We start from the raw sequence: 23,013 nt of genomic DNA, 5'->3' as shown, positions 1-23,013 counted from the left end.
CTCTTACTATTAGCAATTTAAGTTACTGATGCTATCGTTTGTCAAAAATAAAATAGATAAATAAAAAGCCCTTGTTTATATAAATAAAAATAATCTGAAGCAATTCCAAAGTTTCTTATCGCACAATAGGCAAACCAGAAGCAGAACCAATACCACCAACTTATGAAATTATCCTAATCTATCACAGAAAAAAATTTAACTTAATTAATAGGATGACACTGATGGAATGAAAGCATGAGAATAACTAAAACCCTAGCCATTTCGCACAAGATAAATAAATGACTTTTTTTTTTTTTGTTTTTTGGACGAAAAGTTAGAGTTCACACAAGATAAATAAATAACTAAAACCCTAGGAGACGAGGTCGACTTCATGAAACACTTCAATTGCTGCGCTACCTGCAAATGTTTTCTTGTTGGGTTCAAACACGTATTTAATCAGCGATTCCTTGACCGGGAGCAGTTCAGGGAACTCTTTCTTCAGCTTAGATGCATCCACCTCACAGTTACTTCTTCCTGCAACGAGAACCTTGGCTTGTTCTTCCACAGTAAAATTAGTCCACTTGAAACTGGGGTCAATGTAGTTCTTGTACATCTCCAGAATCTCGTTGTGACTCAACACGCCGGGGTTTGTGAAGTTCCATATGCCCCTCAAGTTCCTCTTGGCCATCTCAACTGAAATGGGCAGAAGCTCGTCCAAGATTGTCATGCTGTTTGGAATGTCGACCACATTATTGTACCGCGAGATCTTTGTGATGAAGTTGCGTGGGTTGCTGAGATCAGATGATATTGGCATTCGAACTCTAAGAGTGCAAACATTCTCATACTCCTTCAGAAGCTCTTCAACCTGTTACACAAATGGGAAAGAGATACCAGTTGGGAACTTAGGAGCTATTCTAAAACTTCTTTCAAAATTATCACAGTAATAAACATGATAGTTTTCTCAAAAAAAAAAAAAACCCTATAGTTTGAGAAAGTACCAAGGCTTTGGTTTTGGAATAAAATGAACCCGCGAAATTGGGTGCGTCTTCCTCCTTGAACCCAATTCCTGATCTTGCAGGATGGGCATCATCATACTCGAAAATGCAACCGCTGCCATAATTCACCATTAGGAGGCCGTGATCTCTACAGACATCAGCCAAGGTTAATGTACCAACAACATTGGTCCGAATTGTTTCTGGTTTATGGGATTCACACCAATCCGCATTGGGTCTGCCCGTCACTCCAGCAGCGTTAAAAACATGGGTTGGTTTAACACTTTGAATATCAGCCATGAGATGGGACCGTTCCTGAAGACGCCCTCGTCCATACTCATAGGGTATCCCTTGCTTCTCACAAATCTTCCCAAGAAGGCCTCCGATATACCCTGTTTTACCATAAATCAAAAACTTCAGAGATGGCTTATCAGTGGATGCGATGTTCCTTGGAGCCGGAGCAACCATTTTGCTGTGATCAGAATCACTTGCTGACAAACGGTAAGCAGAATCGCCAGTTTCGGAACCATAAAATTGTCTTTCAATTCCAGGAACCATGATCATTCTTGGATGAGGGAGCAGTGCCCCAGAAACATCTCCCCACCATTGGGTATTTTTGACATACCATCCCATGGTCTTCCTCAAACCCTCCTTCCACAAAGTCCTTTCCGACCATCCCATGTTTTTCAGCTTCTGGTCATCCAAGAAATATCTCTGATCATTGAAGGGCCTGTTCTTTACAAACTTTACATGAGTATCAGGGTTCAGAGAAAATAGGTGGCAGATTTCCTTGGCCACATCAACCACCCTCCTTTCTTTCTTCGTTCCAATATTGTACACATGGCCTACCTCACCTCTATGGAGGATGACTACAAATGCCTCTGCTACATCCTCACAATAGAGATAACTTCTGACACTGGATCCATCACCATGAACAGGAAGAGGCTTCCCTTGCATAGCCAAGAGAATGAATTTTGGAATCATCTTTTCAGGGAACTGGTTGGGGCCATAAACATTGTTCCCTCTGGTAGTTATCACAGGCAATCCATATGAACGGCCATATGCCATAACAAGCATCTCAGCTCCAGCTTTAGTTGCAGAGTAGGGGTTTGTCGGAAGAAGCTGGGAAGCCTCATGATTTCCCACCACAGCATCCTCATTTGTCTCTCCATAGACTTCGTCTGTGCTTACATGAACGAATCTTTTGATTTGACCAGTGACGTTGCATGCTTCTAGAAGAACATGTGTACCACAGATGTTGTTTTTGGTGAACCCAAAGCTGTTACCAAAAGAGTTGTCGACATGGGTCTGGGCTGCAAAGTGCATTATTGTATCAATGTTTTCGGTCAAAAGGATGAAGTTGACAAAATCAGCACTGCCTATGTCTCCCTTGATAAACTTGAAGTTGGCGGATGACATTGAAGGATGAAGCTTCTTCAAATTTGAACAGTAATCAAGCTTGTCAAGAACCACAATGTTGTAGTCAGGGTAGTTCCGGATAAGCCGGTTGCAAACATGGGAAGCAATGAAGCCAGCCGCTCCAGTAAGGAGGATGTTCTTCGGTTTATACTCAGTATCCATATTAATCCAAACGACTCCTGCATAATCCAGCATATAAAGTTTGACTAAGAATCAGGATAAAAATAAAGCATGCTAACAAATGCAGGAGAAAAAGGGGATATATTGCCACTGACACAAACAAAAAAAGGGAGATCCACGGACAAAACAAACTTGCTAGCCAGGCTTTCATGTGTTGATGACTTAAGGTTAAGAATTTAATAGACCTTCATTTGACTCTATTAATTTCAAGTGAGATAACAATATAAACAAAGTAGAAAGATGGAAAAGATTGAAGCTTTATATATGACTTACAAATCCTGGGTTGGAGTGGAACTTAAGTACAAATCGCAGCCTTTTGTCCTGTGCTCAGGTTGAAGAAGAAAGTCGAGAAATGACGAGAGAAAAAGGGGAGAAGGATATTAGAGTGTCGACTGTGAGGAGGGAAGCTAAAGAGTGGGATATTATAGGACATGATAATGCTAGGTAGCCTAAATTTGTAGATCAAATTTGCAAACTAAATTATGTATCACCAATAATTTATAAGCATGTTAATCAACACTTAAGTAATAATTCAATTATCAATTTCCATATCCTTTGGTTTACAAAATTTTTAATCTACAAATTTAGTTTCCTTAGCATTACCCTAGTTTTAACGTTTTCTTGCAGCCAGTTCCACCACCCACCCCACCCTCCTCCAGATGGTATTGAAGAAGGAGATGACAATGATCCTAATACATCCCAAGTTATATGTGTGGATACACTAGTAAAAAGCACCCTTTGCATGACGAAACACACATCGTAGCGCAAAGTCACTTTGCACGATGAAATTTTAGACTTCGTCCCACAATATGTTTAAAAAAAAAAAAAAAAAAAAATTATTTTCTAAAAACATTGCGTGACGAAATCCAAATATTTCGTCGTCAAAATCCAATTTATTTTCTTTTTTTTTTATATATTTAATTTTATATTTTAAATTGTAAAATAAATTATTTTCATAGTTTTTATTATTTTTGAAAAACTTTGCACGACAAATATTAATATTTCGTCGCCTAAACACTATTTATTTTATTTTTATTTAATTTTATATTTTATATTGTGAACCTAAATTATTTTCTTTGCGTGATGAATCAACATTTCGTCACCTAAACCCTATTTATTTTATTTTTTTTATATTTTAAATTGTAAAATAAAATTATTTTCTTTTTTATTATTATTTTTAAATCATTGTGTGACAAATACTAATATTTCGTCGCATAAACCGTGTTTATTTTAATTTTTTATTTAATTTTATATTTTAAATTGTATAATAAAATTTATTTCTAAAAATTTTGCGTGATGAACCTGACACGCCGGGATCCCGATATTCCTTTAATACCAGGATGGGCATGTGCTAGCCGACACCCTAGGGTGATAAAGCCATTTTAAACATGCCTACGAATAAAATATGTCAGTAGAAAGAAAATGCTAATACATGAACATGTTCAGAGTATACAACTAATTAAGAATAATATGAAAGAATTATAATAAAAGGTACAAACAAAGGAATGGGTACCTCATAGAGAAGATTTGAGGGTACTTAAGCGGAAGTGTCCTGATGTCGGGATCGTGTGCCTCGACTCTAATTCCTAAGGGGGCGCAAAAACCGAAAAGGTAAGTGGACCAATGTTTATAATAATACTAATAATAATAAGAAAACCATTTTCTTTTTGAACATACTAATCCCTTGTTTTGAAAACATATTTATATAATACTACATAGTAGTTTTCCGAAAACTCTACATGCCATGAAAACATTCGTAAAACATGTACGTATAAAACAATGCTCAATAGTGATGCAATTGTCGCCCAAAGGCAAATCCATAAATCTAATCAATACTGTACTCTCTAGGGGTATCATAGTCGCGCAAAGTCAATACCTATCCATCACCCGAAGGTAAAGTTGTACAATACTGGGTTACACCAGTGAAGAAACATGGTAGGCCCTATCACCTGAAGGCGAAGCTGTAAGACTCCAGGTTACGCCAGAGAAGAAATATATAACATCACACACCAACACTAGCCGTGGCTAGTGAAGCTGGGGGTATAACATAAATATCTCACTCCTCATTCGTCCGAAGGCAGTACCTGTCCATCACTCGAAGGTAAAGCTGTACGACATTGGGTTACGTCAGTGAAGAAACATGGTAGGCTCCATCACCCGAAGGTAAAGCTGTACAACTCCGGGTTACGTCGGAGAAGAAATATATACATAATCATCCTCAACTGTGTCCTATGGCCATAGACGTCTCCATACTAGTGTTATGTGGATGTGTTGTACGATAACGCACTAGATGAGCACCGAAAACATATCTCAAAATCTCATATCAAATCCAGAGCCCGAAAGCTCAAATCCTCATCTCATGAAAACATGATAATTCATATTCGTAAATCCATAGAATTCCATATAAGAAAATCCCATAATTCATAACGCATATTTGGAAATCGTAATATAAATCATATTCATAATCCATAGATTTTCATATATGAAAATGTAATAATTCATTACCTTTTGTAAAGCGTAAGTGTGATAAATCATAAATAATGCATAAAACATAAAATCATGAAATCATACTTTTCGTGAATGCAAGCCTAATATTTTATAAAATTGTGCAAGTTAAGAAGGGGTCCACTCACAAATATTTGGTTGCCCCCGCTCGAGCTATCGAGGATGTAGCCACTTTCCACCGATGCACCTAACCACAATTAGTGACCATTTAGTAAAACTCTACTAAACCGTTATAATTTGGGAAAACAGACAGCAGATTCAGATTCGGCACGTCGAAAAACCTAAGGAGGGACCTCAGGCTTCCCTTCACCAGCTGTCGCATGAGCTGCCACGAGGCTGCAGCTTAGAAGGCCACTCGTCGCCGCACATGACGACCTACATCCTCGACTCGCCAGAAAATTCAACAACTACAAAAATTCCCAAATTTTACAAAAATGTAGAACACAACAAGGTGAACAACTTTCATACATGGGTCGAAGTCCAATTCGGTCAGGAAACGCGTGAAAATACCCTCGATCTATCGGAACCCTAGAAATAGGTGTACTTTGATTCGTCTTCCCCAATGTTCTGACGCACCAACCAAAGCTTGGGACTTGTTTCTGGGTTCAAGAGAAGTGTATTGGTGGTTGTGATGGTTGGTGTAGCCTGCAAGATAGGAAGATCGCCATCATAGGACTCTCGGAGCTGCCGTCGTTGCTCATCACGGAACTGGGCCAGTTCCCGTCAGGTTTGGGATTGAACATGAAGAAGGAGGATCGTGGAGTCGTGTGAAGGTGGTGGCGATAGTCAATTCACTGGGAAAACGCCGAAATCGACATCGGGGTGTTTCTAGGAATCGGGTCTGGTTGCGGGTCGAAGGGAAGTCTAGGTTGGCGGGTTCCTCATTTCCCTCATTTCTCCTTTCTCTGATTGGTCAGCACCCATCCCTTCCTTCTTAATTGGGCAGCACCCTCTCATTTCTCTCATATTCTTTTCTTCACAGCCATACACATGGCTCCAGATTAATGGTCCAACAAAATTTGAAGCATTCCAGATTTATGGTCAAATGACCATTTTACCCTCAACTTCGTTCATTATAACTCCAAATTCGACTCCGCTTACGCCCACGCGTCCATAACGCTGAGTACTACAAGAATACGCCAAGGAAACGGATCTTATGTGACATGACAAGACGGCCAACAAAAGTCAATGCATTTGCCTTGAAGGGCATTTTTGTAATTTCACATTTAAAAATTATAAAAACCGGAATATTTGGGGACGAGTTATTACAATCTACACCCTTAAGAAAATTATGTCCCCGAAATTTTAAATAACTTGTTGTAAGTAAAATACTTGAAAGTAAGGAGAAAATATGTATATAAATATATATAAAAGGAAGAAATTAAGTTAGAGCGGCTACATAAAAGAGAATGCTATTCCGTAGTGATCAGATTGCAATGATTTCTCTTTCATGCCTCCATGCCCATACCTTCTTCCTTCCCTACTATAATGGTATAGTATAGTACTCGTATAAAAATATAAAATTGAAAATACATATTATCATGTAATAACATAAAGTAAAAAATGTATATACATATAATAAGACGACGACAAAAATAGATATATAAAACGTAAGATTCAAATACTTGTATTGAGTTTAAAACTGAAAATGGAAATAACTCACCCAAAATTTGTAATAACAAAAATATACATATATATATATATAAAATAATGCAATTTAAAATATTTGTATTGAAAATCAAAACCAAAATGAAAATGGGCATCGCCTAAACATTCGTCATCTCACGTACTTTAAGGATAGGTGTACCTTGAGTCGAGTCCTAATCATAGCTAACTAATAACTCCTGTCGTAGACAGGCCGACTTGCCCACTTGCTTAGCGAACCTAACAAATAAGCCATCGGTATTACAGTTTGCAGCCTATAATGTCGATAACTCATTGTTTTCTCAGTAAGCAAATGAGAAGTTCCCGAGGGTGCCAAAATGCCATTTTGCTCCTCAATGTGAGAATGTGCCTAGATCATCTGATTTACACCTCGATCGCGCTCTCGCATTACTTCAAAGTGCACCAAATAAAGCTGCTATGAGTGCTTCAACATCCACGTACATATGAACAATAAAGTCCTGAAGTGAAATGGTCGAAAGATGCGTAAAGACCAACACTTGTCGTAAAACATTTCCTCTGTGACTAACCACAATCATCGCTTTCCTGGTCGGAGGTAAAAATTTCGAAACTTATATTAGAAAAAGCATAACTCTGACCACTTCCTTTAAATGATGGTTACCGTTTCGAGCCACACATAGAAATTGATGCCACAAACGCCAAACTCAGAATCTACATTTCTACCTTCACCAATTCCATGCTAGAAGACTGCTTACTCCTCAAGACCATTTAGAATTCTTTATGGTAAGTATGGTAAGCTTACAAAAAGGTTATGCTCTTAATGTTCATGTCAGAGTCAATGTGAGCTGGGCACACATTTCAGCCTAGTCGATTCCTCGTGAATCTTGTACGGACTTAGCGAGAAACCATATTGAGAAGGCTAAAAGAACACTCAAGAATTTAAGGGTCAAAACAAGTCCATTAAATCTATTGAATGTACTACTCTGATGCTTGCATACATATAAGTACCTAACTTGATTAGGTAGTAACCACTTAAAGTAATCATACCTAAAAATTGGCTAACTCAGTTTCCTGATGATCAAGAGTCATGTCGCAAAAGTATTTGAAAGTTTCGCATAAGGTGGAAATGTGACTGATTGAAGAATATTTGGGTATCAATGTATCTTTCTATTAAGGTGTATAGCAACTACGCTTGCACGATCAGGGTGCTACACAATGGTGCAGTCGTAAACATTGATATACTCTATCAATCACTGTCACCAAAGACTTAGCTCATTTCGAGTGAAGATATAATTAAGAAGTTTGCTAAGTTGAACAATAGTCAATTGAAAAATGACAAAAGGAAATTTAGATTTTTCCCTCGACCCAAAATTCACAAAATTCATTATAACGGTAACTCCAAGAATATTAAATCACCAGTTGTGAAGATTCGCCCCGATTGAGTGCTGATTGGGTGGTTGAGGGGCTGACGATCACAACTAACAACTTCGACGTTTGAGTGGTCCTCCTGGACAATCTGTTTACTTCAGAAATAATACGAAGGACAGTAGGGTAACCCAAGATTAACTAAGATATCTTTTAGTACCAGGAGGTGAAATTGAGATTATGAACAAAGTCGATGCGGACCAAAATGTCATAAGAGATTCTGAAAGATTCGAGAATGAGGAATTCGGCCAAATATTTAAAGGTATAGTCTTCACGGACTGATGGATAATACATCGAGTAAAATGGTCGACAAACATTGAATCATCACCAACGTCTCCACAGAAGGGTGTCATCAGGTTTTCAAGTAAGGATGGTAGCAGATGGCCCAAGGTTATAAGTATGACGATTCACTTCATGTTGTTCCAACATCAAAATGCCTAAGCGTTACCCGATCATGTTGCATTAGCACATGACAAACCATTCAATAACCATCACCGTCAGATTTGAAATTGATCAATGTCATCGAAAGTGTAAGAACAATGGTCAGGTGGGACAAGATCTTGAACAAAACTGACTTGTTTTCTAGCAAAAGGAAGTGGAGATAGGACTATGGTCAAAGAATTGTTGATAACTATCGATAGAACTGACACGACCAATGGTAATCCGTAATTCTCGACACTCGAGAGGATTTTCGATTTTCCAACAGTCACAACCTTGGATTTGAGAAGAATATCTTCTACTACGCTAACATCTCCTAAGTGAGGCACGAAATCTAAGCAAGGTCAACATTTGAGGACTTTAGTAGAAAGTTGATGTTTATTAAACGGAACTCAAGGTTGGAGTAGACAAGGATATTATCAGGAAAACACTCACTGAGAAATTTCCTGAGGGTCCACACGAATTCCCTCAGTGGGAACGACAAGCTAGAAGAAGCTGATTCGGTCTACCTCACATTTACCTGCTAACTTTGCCTATAACTGGTGCATTCTTAATTTTCTCCTACACGAGCCTCCGATGTTTTGCATAATCTCCTAACAGTTATGCCTCTGCCCTCCATTCCAAAGGAACGCATGTCATAGAGGACCATCATCGCTTTCGATTCTCAACTGATCTTAACTAGTCTTCGTCTCACTAAGATTTCTCTATTTCACGTCACTTCTATGTAATCTGACTCTGCCTGCAATTCCCAAGAAACACATGACGCAGAGTATCGATTTGTTGTAGAAAGTCGTCCAACAATCAAGTACGTCTAACTTAAGGCATAATCTCGACACGAATTTCTTATACTTTAAATAGGATGTGACTATTCAGGTAGAATGAGGATTGCACAACCGTTCCGAAGGACATCAATAAATAGAAACCATGACATCCAAGTGATATCAAGGCCGACACATTACTAAAGTAGGAGAAGATCCTAAGCATGCTCTAATACCAAACTGACACACCCCGATCCCGATATCCTTTTAATACCAGGATGGGCACACGCTAGCTGACACTCGAGGGTGACGAAGCCATTTTAAATATGCCTACGAATAAAATATGTCATTAGAAAGAAAATGCTAATACATGAACATGTTTAGAGCATACAACTAATTAAGAATAATATGAAAGAATTATAATAAAAGGTACGAACAAAGGAATGGGTACCTCACAGAGAAGACTTGAGGGTACTTAAGCGGAAGTGTCCTAACACCAGGATCGTGTGCCTCGACTCTAACTCCTGAGGGGGCCCAAAAATCGAAAAGGTGAGTGGACCAACATTTATAATATTAATACTAATAATAATAAGAAAACCAATTGCCTCGAAGGGCATTTTTGTAATTTCACATTTAAAAATTATAAAAACTATAATATTTGGGGACGGGTCGTTACAGAACCAATATTTCGTCGTACAAAATCTTTAAATTTGGGTGGGTGCCGAAAATGGTACATGAAAAATTTAATTGTTAAATTTTTTAAAACTTTGCACGACCAATCTTTCGTTGTGCAAAGTTTTGATCGACCAATATTTCGTAGTGCAAAACCCTAAAAATTTGGGTGGGCACCAAAAATGGGGGCGGGAAATTTTTTTTAAGACTTTGTGCGACCAATCTTTTGTCGCTCAAAATTGTATCCTTCGTCGCGCAAAGTGGTACGGTTTTTAAAATCAAAATAACTCCTCCACAATTTTCTCTATGTATCTCTCTAGTTCTCTTACCTCTCCTCTCTTTCCCTCTCCCCAAATCCAACCCCCTCTCTCAACTCAATCTCTCCTTTCCTCTCCTCTCTCTCTCTCTCTCTCTCTCTCTCACTATCTCTTCTCACTCTCTCACACTCTCTCCTCTCTCCCTATCTCTCACTTACTCCTTTCTCCTTATCTCTCACTCTCTCTCAATCTTGCCAAAAGGTATTTTCTCTCTAAATTTTAATTTATATTTCATTAATATGTGTTTTTGGGGTTAATTTTGGGTTCGGGCATAGGGTGAGGGATGGAGTTGGGTCGAATTTTGGGTATGCCGATTTTAGGGGAGGTTAAGCCCATTTTTTGGTATTATTTTATGTTGTTTTTTTTGTTGTTGTTGTAGGGAATCGTCAGGACTTTGACGGTGAAAGTTGAGGTGTTGAGGATTATGATGCTATCGGACTATATCTCCCGCCACCACCACCACAATAGACTTGTATTAGGATTTTATTATTGTAATTTGTTAATTTATATGTACATTTTTAATAAAATGTATATTATGGATAATTTGATCACCATTTTTCATATGTAATTTTATTTTGAATATGTCTATTTAAATTAAAGTAATTAAAAAAAAATAAAGTCATACAATTAAATTAAATTAAAAAAGTTGCGCTACCAAATATTTTGTCGTGCAAACAATTACTATAATTAAATTAAATAATAGAAATAATAAAACAAAAAGTCAATTTAATTAAATAAAAAAATAAAAACCAAATACTTTTGTCACGCAAAATCTTACACTATCAAATATTTCGTCGCGCATAATATTAAATTAATTTAATTAAATCAAAAAATCAAAAATAAAAAACTTTGCGCGACAAAGATTAATTTTATTCGCGCAAATCCTATTGTCACAAGCTTTGGCGACGAACCATGCACAACAAATATTTTTGTTGCGCAAGGTTTTGAGCGATGAAATCTTACTTTGCGCAACAAATATGATTTCGTCACGCAAAGTGTTTTTTTGTAGTAGTTATATAGATGAATCATATAAGAATGGTGGAATGAGTTTGAAGATGGCATGGATGACAACCTGGAACCTATTTATGTATCTAATTTGAAGTATATAGTATGGGCCTAATTTGAAGTATATAGTCTGGCATGGATGAAAATTGGCTTATGTTTTCTATATTTATGTATCTATATCATGTGTGAACCTACATTTATGGTACCTACATGTGTAGATCCATAAGTTTTTTATGTACGTATGTAACTATAAGCTTTCGTATGGTGATTTCATCTTCTTCTCATTCTTTGCGATCATGTTAGTGGTAAAAGATTCTTTTGTGCGGAGAATCTCCTTAGTATTTCTCCCAATGATCATTGCTTATGGTATCAAATTGAATTTAAATGGAATATCACATATTAATCGGTAGAGCTAGTTGTGGACGTGTTCAAATTTTCTTATGACAACATTTTTTTTTTTTTTTTTGTCAAACGATATATTTTGTTAGATTAGCCACCGATGGGGTCTGAACCTACGCTGTTATGTAAGGGCTCAACACCTATGACAACATTTGTAAATAAGGAACTTGGTGGAGCTAATTAATATGATATGCAATTAAGAATTACGAATTAAAATAGAAATCTGAATTAAATTTATAAACCATCCAGGTTTTAATCTATACACTTATCTTATTTAGATTCTCAAGTCTACATGCCCCTATTTAATATTATGATAAGCTTGTTCGAAAAAAGAAAAAAAAATTATGATTAAGCTTTCAGAGGATCAGATGATGCATTACTTGGAAAAACGATAAAGCTTGTGCTCTTATGAAAGTTTTTTGCCTTTTCCAAATGAGAAAGCAATGTTTTACCCACCCGCATACTATATATTGTTTCATTGCCTAATATATAAAAAAGAAAACATGCTTAATATGCCTAATAATTTACTTATGTGCATGCTTTAGCACATTATTCATTGACTAATTATATGCGTAATAATTAATTCCTTATGCCTAACCTGCCTAATACTTTAGTTATGTGCATGTTTTAGCATTATTCATTGCCTAATATGGCTAATAATTATTTCCTTATGTCTAAGTCAGAGGCATTTTAACCTCATTCTAATCATCATCATGTGATTCACCAACACCAGAAGTCAATCCCCATGACAATGAATCAGCCAATGTCACATTTGCATGTATATATGCTGAAGTTTGCTCGATTGATTATTATTTTTAGTGGATAGGTAAATCTAATAATTGAGCTTTTGGCCCTAAATTTGAGAACCCTATATATATATATATATATATATATATATATATATATATATATATATATATATATATATATATATATATATTACAAGAAAATTTAAGTGAACAATAATCACTAATATTAATTGTACATAATGAGGTGACTAAAATCTTAAACAGTGACTAAGGGGATGGATTCTTAGCCAATGTTTAAGACTTTAGCCACCTTATTTTGTAACTAATGTTAGTGACTATTGTTGTTTAATTTTTTTGTTTCAAAAAGAAAAACAAAATTACAAATGATATTATTATTCTAAACTATGTTAAGGAAAGGTATAAGAGACACAATAAGTGAATGTCCTATCAACTAGGGCAATCTACTACTTACATATTTTGTTGATAATTTGAACTAGTTCCTCATACATGAGACAGAAAGAGAAAGAGAGATCAAGCAACAAAATTAAACATTTTAAATACCAAAAAAATTCATTATATGACAAACTTCAAGCACTAAATATCGTCACAAAATCCAATAACAAAAAATATAAATTCAACCGAAAAGGGAAAAGAAAAAAAATAAAATTCTAGAAATTCTAGCTGACCAAGAAAGTAAAAAGGAATTGTAGCTATCTTTTACATGATGGCGCACTCTGGGATTTTCTGCAGTGAAGTAGTTGAAGGTATACTCAAGTGTTGGATCCGAATTTGATGGCATGTTCATGTTGTCCGTCCGCGGATGCGGGTTTGCATACATGTGAGTTGGGTGCTCGAACATAGTACCATGCATATTATAAGCTGGGTACGCATTTGTGTTATAACTTGAATATGCATACGGGTGATAAGCTGAGTTATAATTTGGATACTCATGCATGTTGTTACTTGGGTACCCATGTGTACTATAATTAGTTGGGTACGCATGCATGTTGCCAAGCCAACCCATCTGACTTGCTTTCTGACCACCACGGCCTATCTCCTCGATCCGTCCCATTGATCATGTATTGTCTACTGGATCCTTTCGTCCCAAGACCTCACTTTTGTTGTCGGCACCACTGTCATTATCATCATCATGATATAAGCACAGGGGGTCTTGGAGGGAAGCGAAATGTGCAATCGCACAAAGTCCTAAATTTGAAGTGGTCCTTAAAATTTTGTCATCCAATATTATGTAATAATGTTCTATATTTAGAAAATGGCTCTTGTTAGCATTTTAAAATCTCATCGTATTCCTTATAAGCGTAATTTTTTTTTCTTTTTAAATATAAAAGGGTAATGCTAAAAAGACTAAATTTGTAAACTAAATGATGTGTCACCAATAGGAAATAAGCACGTATATCAACTCATATGTCTAATTTACAAAATTTTGTGAATAGGGCTGCCAGCAGCTCGATTTGTTCTGATTACCCGTGTGAAAGAGTTACTTTCCCTCTCTCTTGGTGCCTGCAGTTTGTGTATTCTTTTCGATTCTTAGCCTTTCTGTTTTCCTAATCCATTCGTGTTTTCTGTGCCTAATTGCGTATTCTTTTCGGTCCCTAGTCTTTCTGTTTTCCTAATTCATTCGGGTTTCCTGTGCGTATTCACAACAAGCAGCTGGAGAAAACTTCCGTTGTACATGGAAAGCTCATAAATCTGAAGGCTCACTTCCTGAATCTCGCAGCTTTACCCTGCCTTGCTTTCCAAGTAACAATCATTTTATTCTCTTTGATATACACCTGACTGGCATTCCAAGAAGAAAAGAAGACAGAGAAGTTGTAATAACAGTGATATCATTAAAAAGAAAAATTTGAAGAAACTTCGCAGTTTCTCGGGCGAGCAACTAGCGTTCCAGAAACATCCCCCCACCAGTCGGGATTCTTCACGTACCAGTCCAATGTCTTCTTCAACCCATCCTCCCACGATGTCTGTTGGGACCATCCCAAGGCTTTCAACTTCTCGTAATCTATGAAATATCTCTTATCATGAAAAGGCCTATCCTGCACAAACTTAATATGTGCATCTGGGTTCAAAGAGAAGTGTTGGCAAATTTCCCTAGCCACATCAATCAATCTCCTCTCTTTCTTCGTCCCGATGTTGTAGACACAGCCTACCTCATCCCTATGGAGAATGACTTCAAATGCCTCTGCGACATCCTCACAATAGAGATACTTCTGACATTGGATCCATTTCCATAAATCGGAAGATGCTTCCCTTGCATAGCCAATAGAATAAATTTTGGAATCATCTTTTCAGGAAACTGATTGGGGCCGTAAACATTATTTCCTCTGGTCGTTATCACCAGCAATCCATATGAACGTCCATACGCCATAACAAGCATCTCCGCTCCAGCTTTAGTTGCAGAGTAGGGGTTTGTCGGAAGAAGCTGAGAAGCCTCATGATTTCCCACCACAGCATTCTCATCTGTCTCCCCATACACTTCGTCTGTGCTTACATGAATGAACCTTTTGATTTGACCAGTGACTTTGCATGCTTCTAAGACAACATGTGTACCGTAGACGTTGTTTTTAGTGAACTCAAAGCTGTTACCAAAAGAGTTGTCGACATGGGTCTGGGCTGCAAAGTGCATTAGTGTATCAATGGACTCGTTGAGAAGAATTGAATTGACAAAGTCCGCACTGCAGATGTCTCCCTTGATAAACTTAAAGTTGGGTGATGAATGTGAAGGGTGAAGGTTTTTCAAATTTGAACAGTAATCAAGCTTGTCAAGGACCACAATCTTGTACTCAGGATAGTTCCGCATGAGCTGGTTGACAACATGGGAACCAATGAAGCCGGCAGCTCCAGTAATCAGGATGTTCCTTGGTTTGTACACATTCGCCATATCGATCCAAAAGTGTTCTACATAATTCAACACACAAAAGTTGACTCAGAATCCCAAAAACTTCGACTAAAAGAGAGTATGCTAACAAATGCAGGAAAAACAAGGTAATGTATTGGTAACTGACATGATTAAAAGAAACAAATCATCATCATACATGAGAAAAATGGAAATTCACGGGCATTATAAACTCGTTACTGAGGAGTTCGTGTGCTATAATTCATGACTAAGAATTTTTGAGACCTTCATCTCGCTTAGACCGCAAAGACATGTTCATTCTCCAATTGATGCCACACAGACAAATAAAACAGGTCAATTGCTACATTATTATTTCCAGGGTAGATGAAAACACTACAAAACTAAAGTTGTTTTGCAAAGACAATGATTTAAACGAAACGAAAAACCGCCACTGATCTTCCTGACTTCATTTTCAGAGAGAAAAGAAGCATTTTACTTTCCAAACTAATTTTCCCAACAAGCAACCAGACCCAACATTGTGAACCGGTTCCATGAAAAAATGCAGCACAAAACTGACCCAGATCGTAACCCAATATTCATGAAGCATAAAAATTACAACCCACATTGATTTTACTGGGCATTAACCCAATAAAGGACGATTAAATCCAAATTCTTTCATACAGTAGCAGGAGATCTGGATCTACGTTGAGGGAGTTTTCCCATAATTAACAGCTATTGACCTGTGATTAGGTAATTTAAACAACTTTAATTAGAGAAAACATGGAAACATTGAAGCTTTATTGCTTACAAGCTCTGGGTTGGAGTGGATCTTGAACTCAATTTGCAGGCTTTTATCTTGTGCTGAATTTCACGACAGGGTGAATACAAAAAGAGGGAGAGGATTTGAGGAGGCAACGGTTACTCTTTAACAAATTTTCCTACAACCTAAGAACTACTTTAACCCTTAAAGTAAATCTCAAAATTTACTTTCTATTCCCCAAAAAACACTCCAACCTTCGGCCTAAAATTGGATTACGGGCTCAAACTCAAAAATTGGCCAAATTTCGGCCAAAATTTGAATTTGGGTTAGTAGACTAGCCCATGTCTAATCGTGGATGCGCTCAATTTTTTTAAAACCACATGGGATTGATGCGCCATTTACAATTCCATGCCCCCACTTTTGGAAATAGCAAGGGGACACACCCATGAGGGCAAGTCGGGGAAGATATATGAGCCGAATGGCTCTTCATTTCATCTGACGGTGCAGAGTAACGGATTCCATCCAATGGTTCAGATTTAAACTTTGTTAATCTCTAGTTTTATATTTATAAATTTATTGAATCCAATAGCTGATACGATCAAATCTAACGGTATAAAAAAAATCTAACAACCCAAATTTAAATCCAATGACTAAAGTAATTTGAAAAATTTATTTAACTCTAAATTCACCCAAATTTAGTGATTTTTCAATATTTATCAGAATTTAAATAATTTTTAGATTACAATGTTCATAAAATTAAATTAGGATAGTGTAAATAATTTTTTTAAATTTACTTAAAAAAAATTAGCCTAAATCTATTCTTTAATAACCTTGGGATAAAAAATTTAGACCATAAGAGTTGGAGCAGAAAAGTTGTTTCTTAGTTAAAACTTAAATTTTATGGGCTAAAAATTTTAGGTTTTACTCCAAGGGTTAGAGATGGTCTAATAGACTTACTAATAATGTTGACATGACATTGCTGATGTGGAATATCACTCATTCATCTAAATCCTTTTGAGATCTGCCCTGGATCCCCTTTACGAGCCAACATGATCCTCACTAGATCATCTTTGTGAGGATCCTAGGAATTCGTGAATCGTGTGTGTTTGTCGTATATCGTGTAGTTAGTTTTTCTAAGATATTGTTTGTGTTTAATTTAAATAAGAAAATTTAAAATGAACGGACACGATTCACAGATTCTCAGGATCCTCACAAAGAGGATCCAGATTCCTTTACGAGGATCTTAGGTATCCTTACATCATATCTGTTCATCATACATTATGAGACCAGTTTCGATAGTTATTTTTTGTATTTAATTTTAAATAAAAAAATTTCATAATAATTTATGGCCGTACGATGTACCATGATAGGATGTGAAGAAGCTCCCTCTAGATGGGATCCAAATCCCTTTTGGACTAGTTTTATTTACATGCTACCAACGCTTATGGAGAATGTTGTTGTGGGACAACTTTTTTCTGTGTTGGGAAATGACACGCCCCAACCCAAATATCCAAATAACACCTGGATGGCACGTGTTGGCCGACACCCAGGGGTGACAAAAGCCATGAGTGTGTTATTATGTGAGGATATGAAAGAACGAGCAATTTAAAAATTATGCAAAATTATGCAAGAAACAACATTCACAACGAATACGCAACATTAAGAAGCAATAATAACAATACATTTAATTTAAGCATGCACGAAACAAGGTATTCAACGATCATGAATATGTCCAGAGCATACTACTAAACGAAAGTGCTAGAGCAAGGTAAAACAACAAGTAACAATGATCATAAAAGGAATCCATACTCAAGTGGAGAGATCACGGGAAGGAGAGGAAAAAGGGTATCAGAAATGGGAAAAGGGACGCCATGTGTCAACCATGTAGAGGTCCAAAGTGGGGAAAAATCTTCACTTGCAAAATTACCAAATTGCCCCTATCGTTCAAAAATCATAGAAGCTTCATTTTAGCTCTAAACTCGATTCCAATCGCGCCTACGCATTCATGTAGATGAGAGCTATGGAAATAAAATGAATGGAAAATCATAACATGTCCCAGGATGAAAGTAAACGAAAGTCACCGTTCCCGTCAATAGGGGTATTTTCATAATTTTACTAATTATAATGCAAATTTTGAAGTTGGTCGTTATAAGAAAATTGTCCGGTACATTAAGTGTAATAATATAGTTGGAAACTTAAAAAAAAAAAAATGCAACCAATTATATTATGACATTGATCCGGTACAAAATTTCTTTGGTTTGCAAGCTTAGATTATTGATTGCCGTCATGCAATTGGGAAGAGGATCCTCTCTAGATCCAAATTGTGGGATCTTAGGGATTTTCACATCCTAGTCGTTTATCATACATCGTGCTGTCAGTTTTTGTCAAGTACTATTTGTACTTAATTTTAAATAAAAAAATATATCAAATGATTTGTAACCATACAATACACAATAAATGACTAAAATATAAGGATCGTTAGAATCCCCACAATTTGGATATGGATGGGATCCAAATCCATGCAATTGATTCTACAACGGCTGTTGCCGCGCAGTGTGCCACTTGTGGCGAGCTGCTAGCAAATGCTGTCCTCCAGCTTCTCAACTTCCATGGCTAATTAATCATCCATTCTCTTTCCTACTACCTCAAAAATCATTCCTTGTTCAATCTAATTAACATATTAACAATTTCTAATGCAAATGAAAACTAAGAAGAACGGTTTTGTTTCTAAAATTTCTCGGTGAAGAAATCGGGGGAAATGAGCTCCTTCCCAAATCAGTAATGAAAGAAAAGTACCACCAAATCGTAATTCTAATTAATCACAACTTACAAAAGTTCGGAAAGAATCCTCTCCGGATCATTTCCATTCGAATTCTGCAGACCAAATAATCTCAGCCGTTCACGTAAAATTGAACGGCTGAGATCACTCTTCCTCTTCAGCTTTATCACTCTTTCTCTTTCTTCCCAAATAAATTCTCTGTGGTTAATAAATTACCAAATAACTAGAATAAACCTTACTTTGAGATCAATTTTGTGTGATACAATTTGTAAGTGCTAATATTTTTTAATCAAATCTTGGATATTCTAATACCTTTCAATGATCAACCGATAAAAGTTTAACTGAAATAGTTATGGGCCGTCATGGACTGAGACCAAAATTCGTCCCAAAAACCTATCAATCAAAGCCCATAGAAAGTGACCCACCACTCTCAGCCTTCAGGGCGGGTGTATTAACGGTGGTCTGGTATCCAACGACTGAAAAAAGGACACCAAATTCTCGGAGAAAGCTCGCTCCCAGAACTGGATCTGGAGTTCTTCCCGGTACGTTTTAGCTGTTCCTTTTTCGACTTGTTTGGTTTCCGAGAAAATTCGAGGAAAACGAAATATTAGGAACAAGAATTTGTATGTTGCTTGCATGCTTTGATTCGACTCAAACAAAATGTTCTTTGTTTGGTGTTTTCCCCTGCATTTCCTCATCAAAGATTGTAACTTTTGATCAAAAGATTGTAGCTTTAGAAAAGCATGTGATATTTCCAAGTCTATAGAAAATGTGGAAGGCATAAATTTGAAGATTACTTAATTCATGATTAGTTGGACCTAATTGTGGCTTTAATCAAACTTAGGGTTAGAAAGGGGTTTATCAAGACTAGAGATTTAGCCTGTGTACCTTTAAGATAGCACTTGTACACTCGGTAAAGGATCCCGAAAAGTACTTAAGAAAAACTTTGAAGTTCAAAGATAAATGAAAAAAAATCAGCTTAAAGGATCCTTGAAATTTTATTTACAGTATTCTATAAGGTTGCTCCATTTTTAGTTGTTTACAGTATGTGAAAGTGTGGTGACGATTTGATATGTGAAAAGTGAAAACCGGTTCTTGGTGATTTTTATGTAATGGACCTTATTTCTGTTGTCAGCTGTATATTTTCCATTGATTTAAAATGCTTTGATGGAGTAATTGTTGAGTTTGGCTTCAGTTGTTGCAGTCGTTATACTCTTAAGTTGTGGAATTGCTTATTGAATTACAATTGATTCTTATATATTCTCAACCGATGTTTTTGCTTTTAGTCAGCTTTTTGTAACTTTTGAAAACTTCATCTGAAGAATTTTCCCCAATATTTTGTATTCAGTAAGAATGTGGAAGCACGGAAACAAATCAAAGGCATGGAATGGGCCTCAAAACCGATGGGTTGCATTTCTCGCAGTATGTTTTACATTAGTTCTTCTAGTTTTCATATTGTCAGTTGGCAACACTGTCCCAAAGACCAGTTCATTACTTGGACTTCCAGAGGAAAAGTGGAATAGCTATGAGTCAGTGGTGCGGTTTTCTCCAACCTTAGAGTTTCCAAATGGAACAGAAGTAATATGGCAAATACCAGATTCGCCTAAAGCAGTTCTTTTTCTGGCGCATGGTTGCGGAGGTAGAGCTCCTCATTTTTGGGATAAATCTTCTCACTGCCCTGACTGCATTGGTTTGCCAGAGGAAAGGCTAATTGCTCTTAATTCTCTTGCCCGAAAGTTTGCTGTCATTACCATATCAAGTGTGGGGACATGCTGGACTATGGGGAAGGAGCTAATTAGAGTTAAAGATATTATCAGATGGTGGGTTGAGAAAAACAAGCTTGAAAAGCTTCCTCTTGTTGCTATGGGGGCCTCTTCTGGGGGATACTTTGTTTCTGTGCTTGCCACTGTGTTGAAGTTCAATAGTATTGCAATCATGATTGCCGAAGGGGTGTTTGATCGAGTCAAAATAGAAGAGAGCTATCCCCCAACCCTCTTCATGCACATGCCCAAAGATATAGTTAGGCAGCAAAAGATTGATGAGTACATGAAAGTTTTGAGAAATAAAGGTGTTGATGTTGCAGAGCTCAAATGCATGGAGTTCCCCTTGTCGCCACATCTCTTAGCTGATAGAATCCCAGGTCTTGATCAGTCTGTTTCTGCTAAGTTGTTTGAACTCTTCCGGCAAAAGGGTTTTATCGATGAGAATGGATATATGAAGAATGATGGCCGTAGAACACGTTGGAAAGAAGCTGTCAGAGAGAGTAAAATTATTTCTCTAGACAAGCATCTGGCCCATTACATCCAAGAGGAGTTAAATCTTGCATTTGCGTATCATGAAATGACCAGCTTGCACTCTGACAGGATGTTTAAATGGTTTGAATCTCATATGAGGTAACTGCTTGCCAAATTCTCCCTTGCTTTGCTTGATTTGGTGGATCTGGCCCCAGCTTTGAAGTAATTTCAGTGCATGGCTTAGCACCAGCTTTTTGTTCAGTACTTGTTGCGGAAGGGATTTGAAAAGACACATCTTTAATTGTTCTTTTGGATCGAATCCGAAATCAATTGATTAGTTGTGAAGAAAGGCTATGTTGAATTGGCTGATATGCTCGACAAGCTTGAAGGTCGCACGATGAAGAGTATACATGATAGATATACAGTATCGGTTAGGTCAACTGTAAACTTGGCTGCCCAATGTAATTGTAAATTAATCTTCCTATTACATTATTTGGAAGTAAGAAAGAGTTATAAAAGTAGTTTTCTGTTCAATAAGATATTTGCTGGGATTCCAACATTTGTTAAGTTTTAGATGTGTAGATCTCTTCATTCACTTTGATCCTCTTTTCCTCTTATCTGAACAACCGATATCCAGTGGGAAAATAAGAGCATAAAAACTCGATAGCTGTTCTCATTACTGTACCCTGGTTGATCTTGAATGTCATTTGATTGACAAACCATGTAATCACAAGCATGAGATTGAGATGACCACCTATTTCTAGTTGTTCATGGAGAATTAGGGCTTGTTTGGGACTACTTTTGTAGGAAGTACTTTTGCTCGTTCTTTTGCTATATGTGCCTTGTTATAAACATGCCAAAATTTTTATTAAACATCCAAAGAAAATTATTATGTGCATGTTGCAACTAATGCTTGTTGTACCGAGGGAACATGTTTAGTGTTCGAATCATAGTGTCCATCTTTGTATATTGAGGCATTAGAAAGGTCTTCTGAAGCTTACCAGGAGGAACATAGAAACAGATGCATCTTGGGACAGGCATCCGTAGGTTGCACAAGGAAATATCAGAAGCACAACACTTTAAGTAAGTAGAAGATGGCATTTAGTTGTCTTGTTCCCCAGAAGATTTAAAAACTTACATACACTTTCTAGGTTGGGCAATGGATGATAACTCAACTGCTATCATAAAATCATTACTACAAGTATCACATTGCAGTTAATTGTATGTACACTTAAAACTTTCCTCATGGCATACAAAGTATTTTAACTGTCGATTTTACTTATTTCTCTATTTTCTCTCTCTGTTGTCACCCGTCCTCTCCTCCGTCACTGCTCCTCTTCCTCCACCCCTCCCCCAATCTTGACGGGAAAACTCTCCGTGGACGGTTCCATGGGTCGTTCATCTCTCTCTCTCTCTCTCTCTCTCTCTCTCTCTCTCTCTCTGCCCCACCAAACAAACACTATTAGATTTAAGGTAGTGGGTGAGTTAGAGTACGCTGTTATGGGGTAGGAAATTGAAAATATGTGGACAACAATGGTGCCACTCTTGTTTTTTGGCCCTTTAACGTATATCATACATTTCCTTTTTGTTAGTTTGGTAGGTATCCATTTATTATGAGGTTTAGTCCTTCATTGTACCATTAAGTACATGTAAATTGTAATACCTTAGGCTTGCTTTGAGTTTGACGCATTTAACTCAAATTTCATTTATATATGATCCCTTTTTGTTAGTTTGGTAGGTATCCATTTATTATGATGTTTAGTCCTTCATTGTACCATTAAGTACATGTAATACCTTAGGCTTGCTTTGAGTTTGATGCATTTAACTCAAATTTCATTTATATATGATCTTTGTCACCCATTCAGCTCACACAATGTTTTGTGTTGTTTGTATTGTGTGCTTTTTTACATAATTATGTACCATAA

At 36.9% G+C, this 23,013-nt stretch overlaps 1 protein-coding gene and 2 pseudogenes across 2 annotated transcripts; 1 reads left to right on the top strand and 2 right to left on the bottom strand.

Annotated features, from left to right (window-relative positions):
• Positions 1 to 349: 349 nt before the first annotated feature.
• On the bottom strand, positions 350 to 2,683 carry LOC137740516 (trifunctional UDP-glucose 4,6-dehydratase/UDP-4-keto-6-deoxy-D-glucose 3,5-epimerase/UDP-4-keto-L-rhamnose-reductase RHM1 pseudogene; annotated as a pseudogene).
• Positions 2,684 to 14,215: 11,532 nt separating this feature from the next.
• On the bottom strand, positions 14,216 to 16,254 carry LOC137741040 (trifunctional UDP-glucose 4,6-dehydratase/UDP-4-keto-6-deoxy-D-glucose 3,5-epimerase/UDP-4-keto-L-rhamnose-reductase RHM2 pseudogene; annotated as a pseudogene). Its single transcript, XR_015966255.1, has 2 exons — positions 16,124 to 16,254; positions 14,216 to 15,377 (listed from the first exon to the last, which is right to left on the bottom strand). The product of XR_015966255.1 is annotated as a trifunctional UDP-glucose 4,6-dehydratase/UDP-4-keto-6-deoxy-D-glucose 3,5-epimerase/UDP-4-keto-L-rhamnose-reductase RHM2 pseudogene (transcript).
• A 3,090-nt stretch (positions 16,255 to 19,344) lies between these two features.
• On the top strand, positions 19,345 to 21,655 carry LOC137740303 (uncharacterized). The gene is made up of 2 exons (XM_068480164.2): positions 19,345 to 19,396; positions 20,203 to 21,655. Exon 2 carries the CDS (start codon positions 20,208 to 20,210, stop codon positions 21,249 to 21,251), a length of 1,044 nt encoding a protein of 347 aa, XP_068336265.1. The 5' UTR covers positions 19,345 to 19,396; positions 20,203 to 20,207; the 3' UTR covers positions 21,252 to 21,655.
• The last annotated feature ends 1,358 nt before the right edge of the window (positions 21,656 to 23,013 follow it).

The sequence above is a fragment of the Pyrus communis genome, chromosome 9 (assembly GCF_041283825.1).
Source record: "Pyrus communis isolate YQ-2024b chromosome 9, ASM4128382v1, whole genome shotgun sequence".
NCBI classification, from domain to species: Eukaryota; Viridiplantae; Streptophyta; class Magnoliopsida; order Rosales; family Rosaceae; genus Pyrus; species Pyrus communis.
The sequence above is the reverse complement of the archived record's forward strand: the minus strand, read 5'-3'. Positions and strand labels throughout refer to the sequence as shown.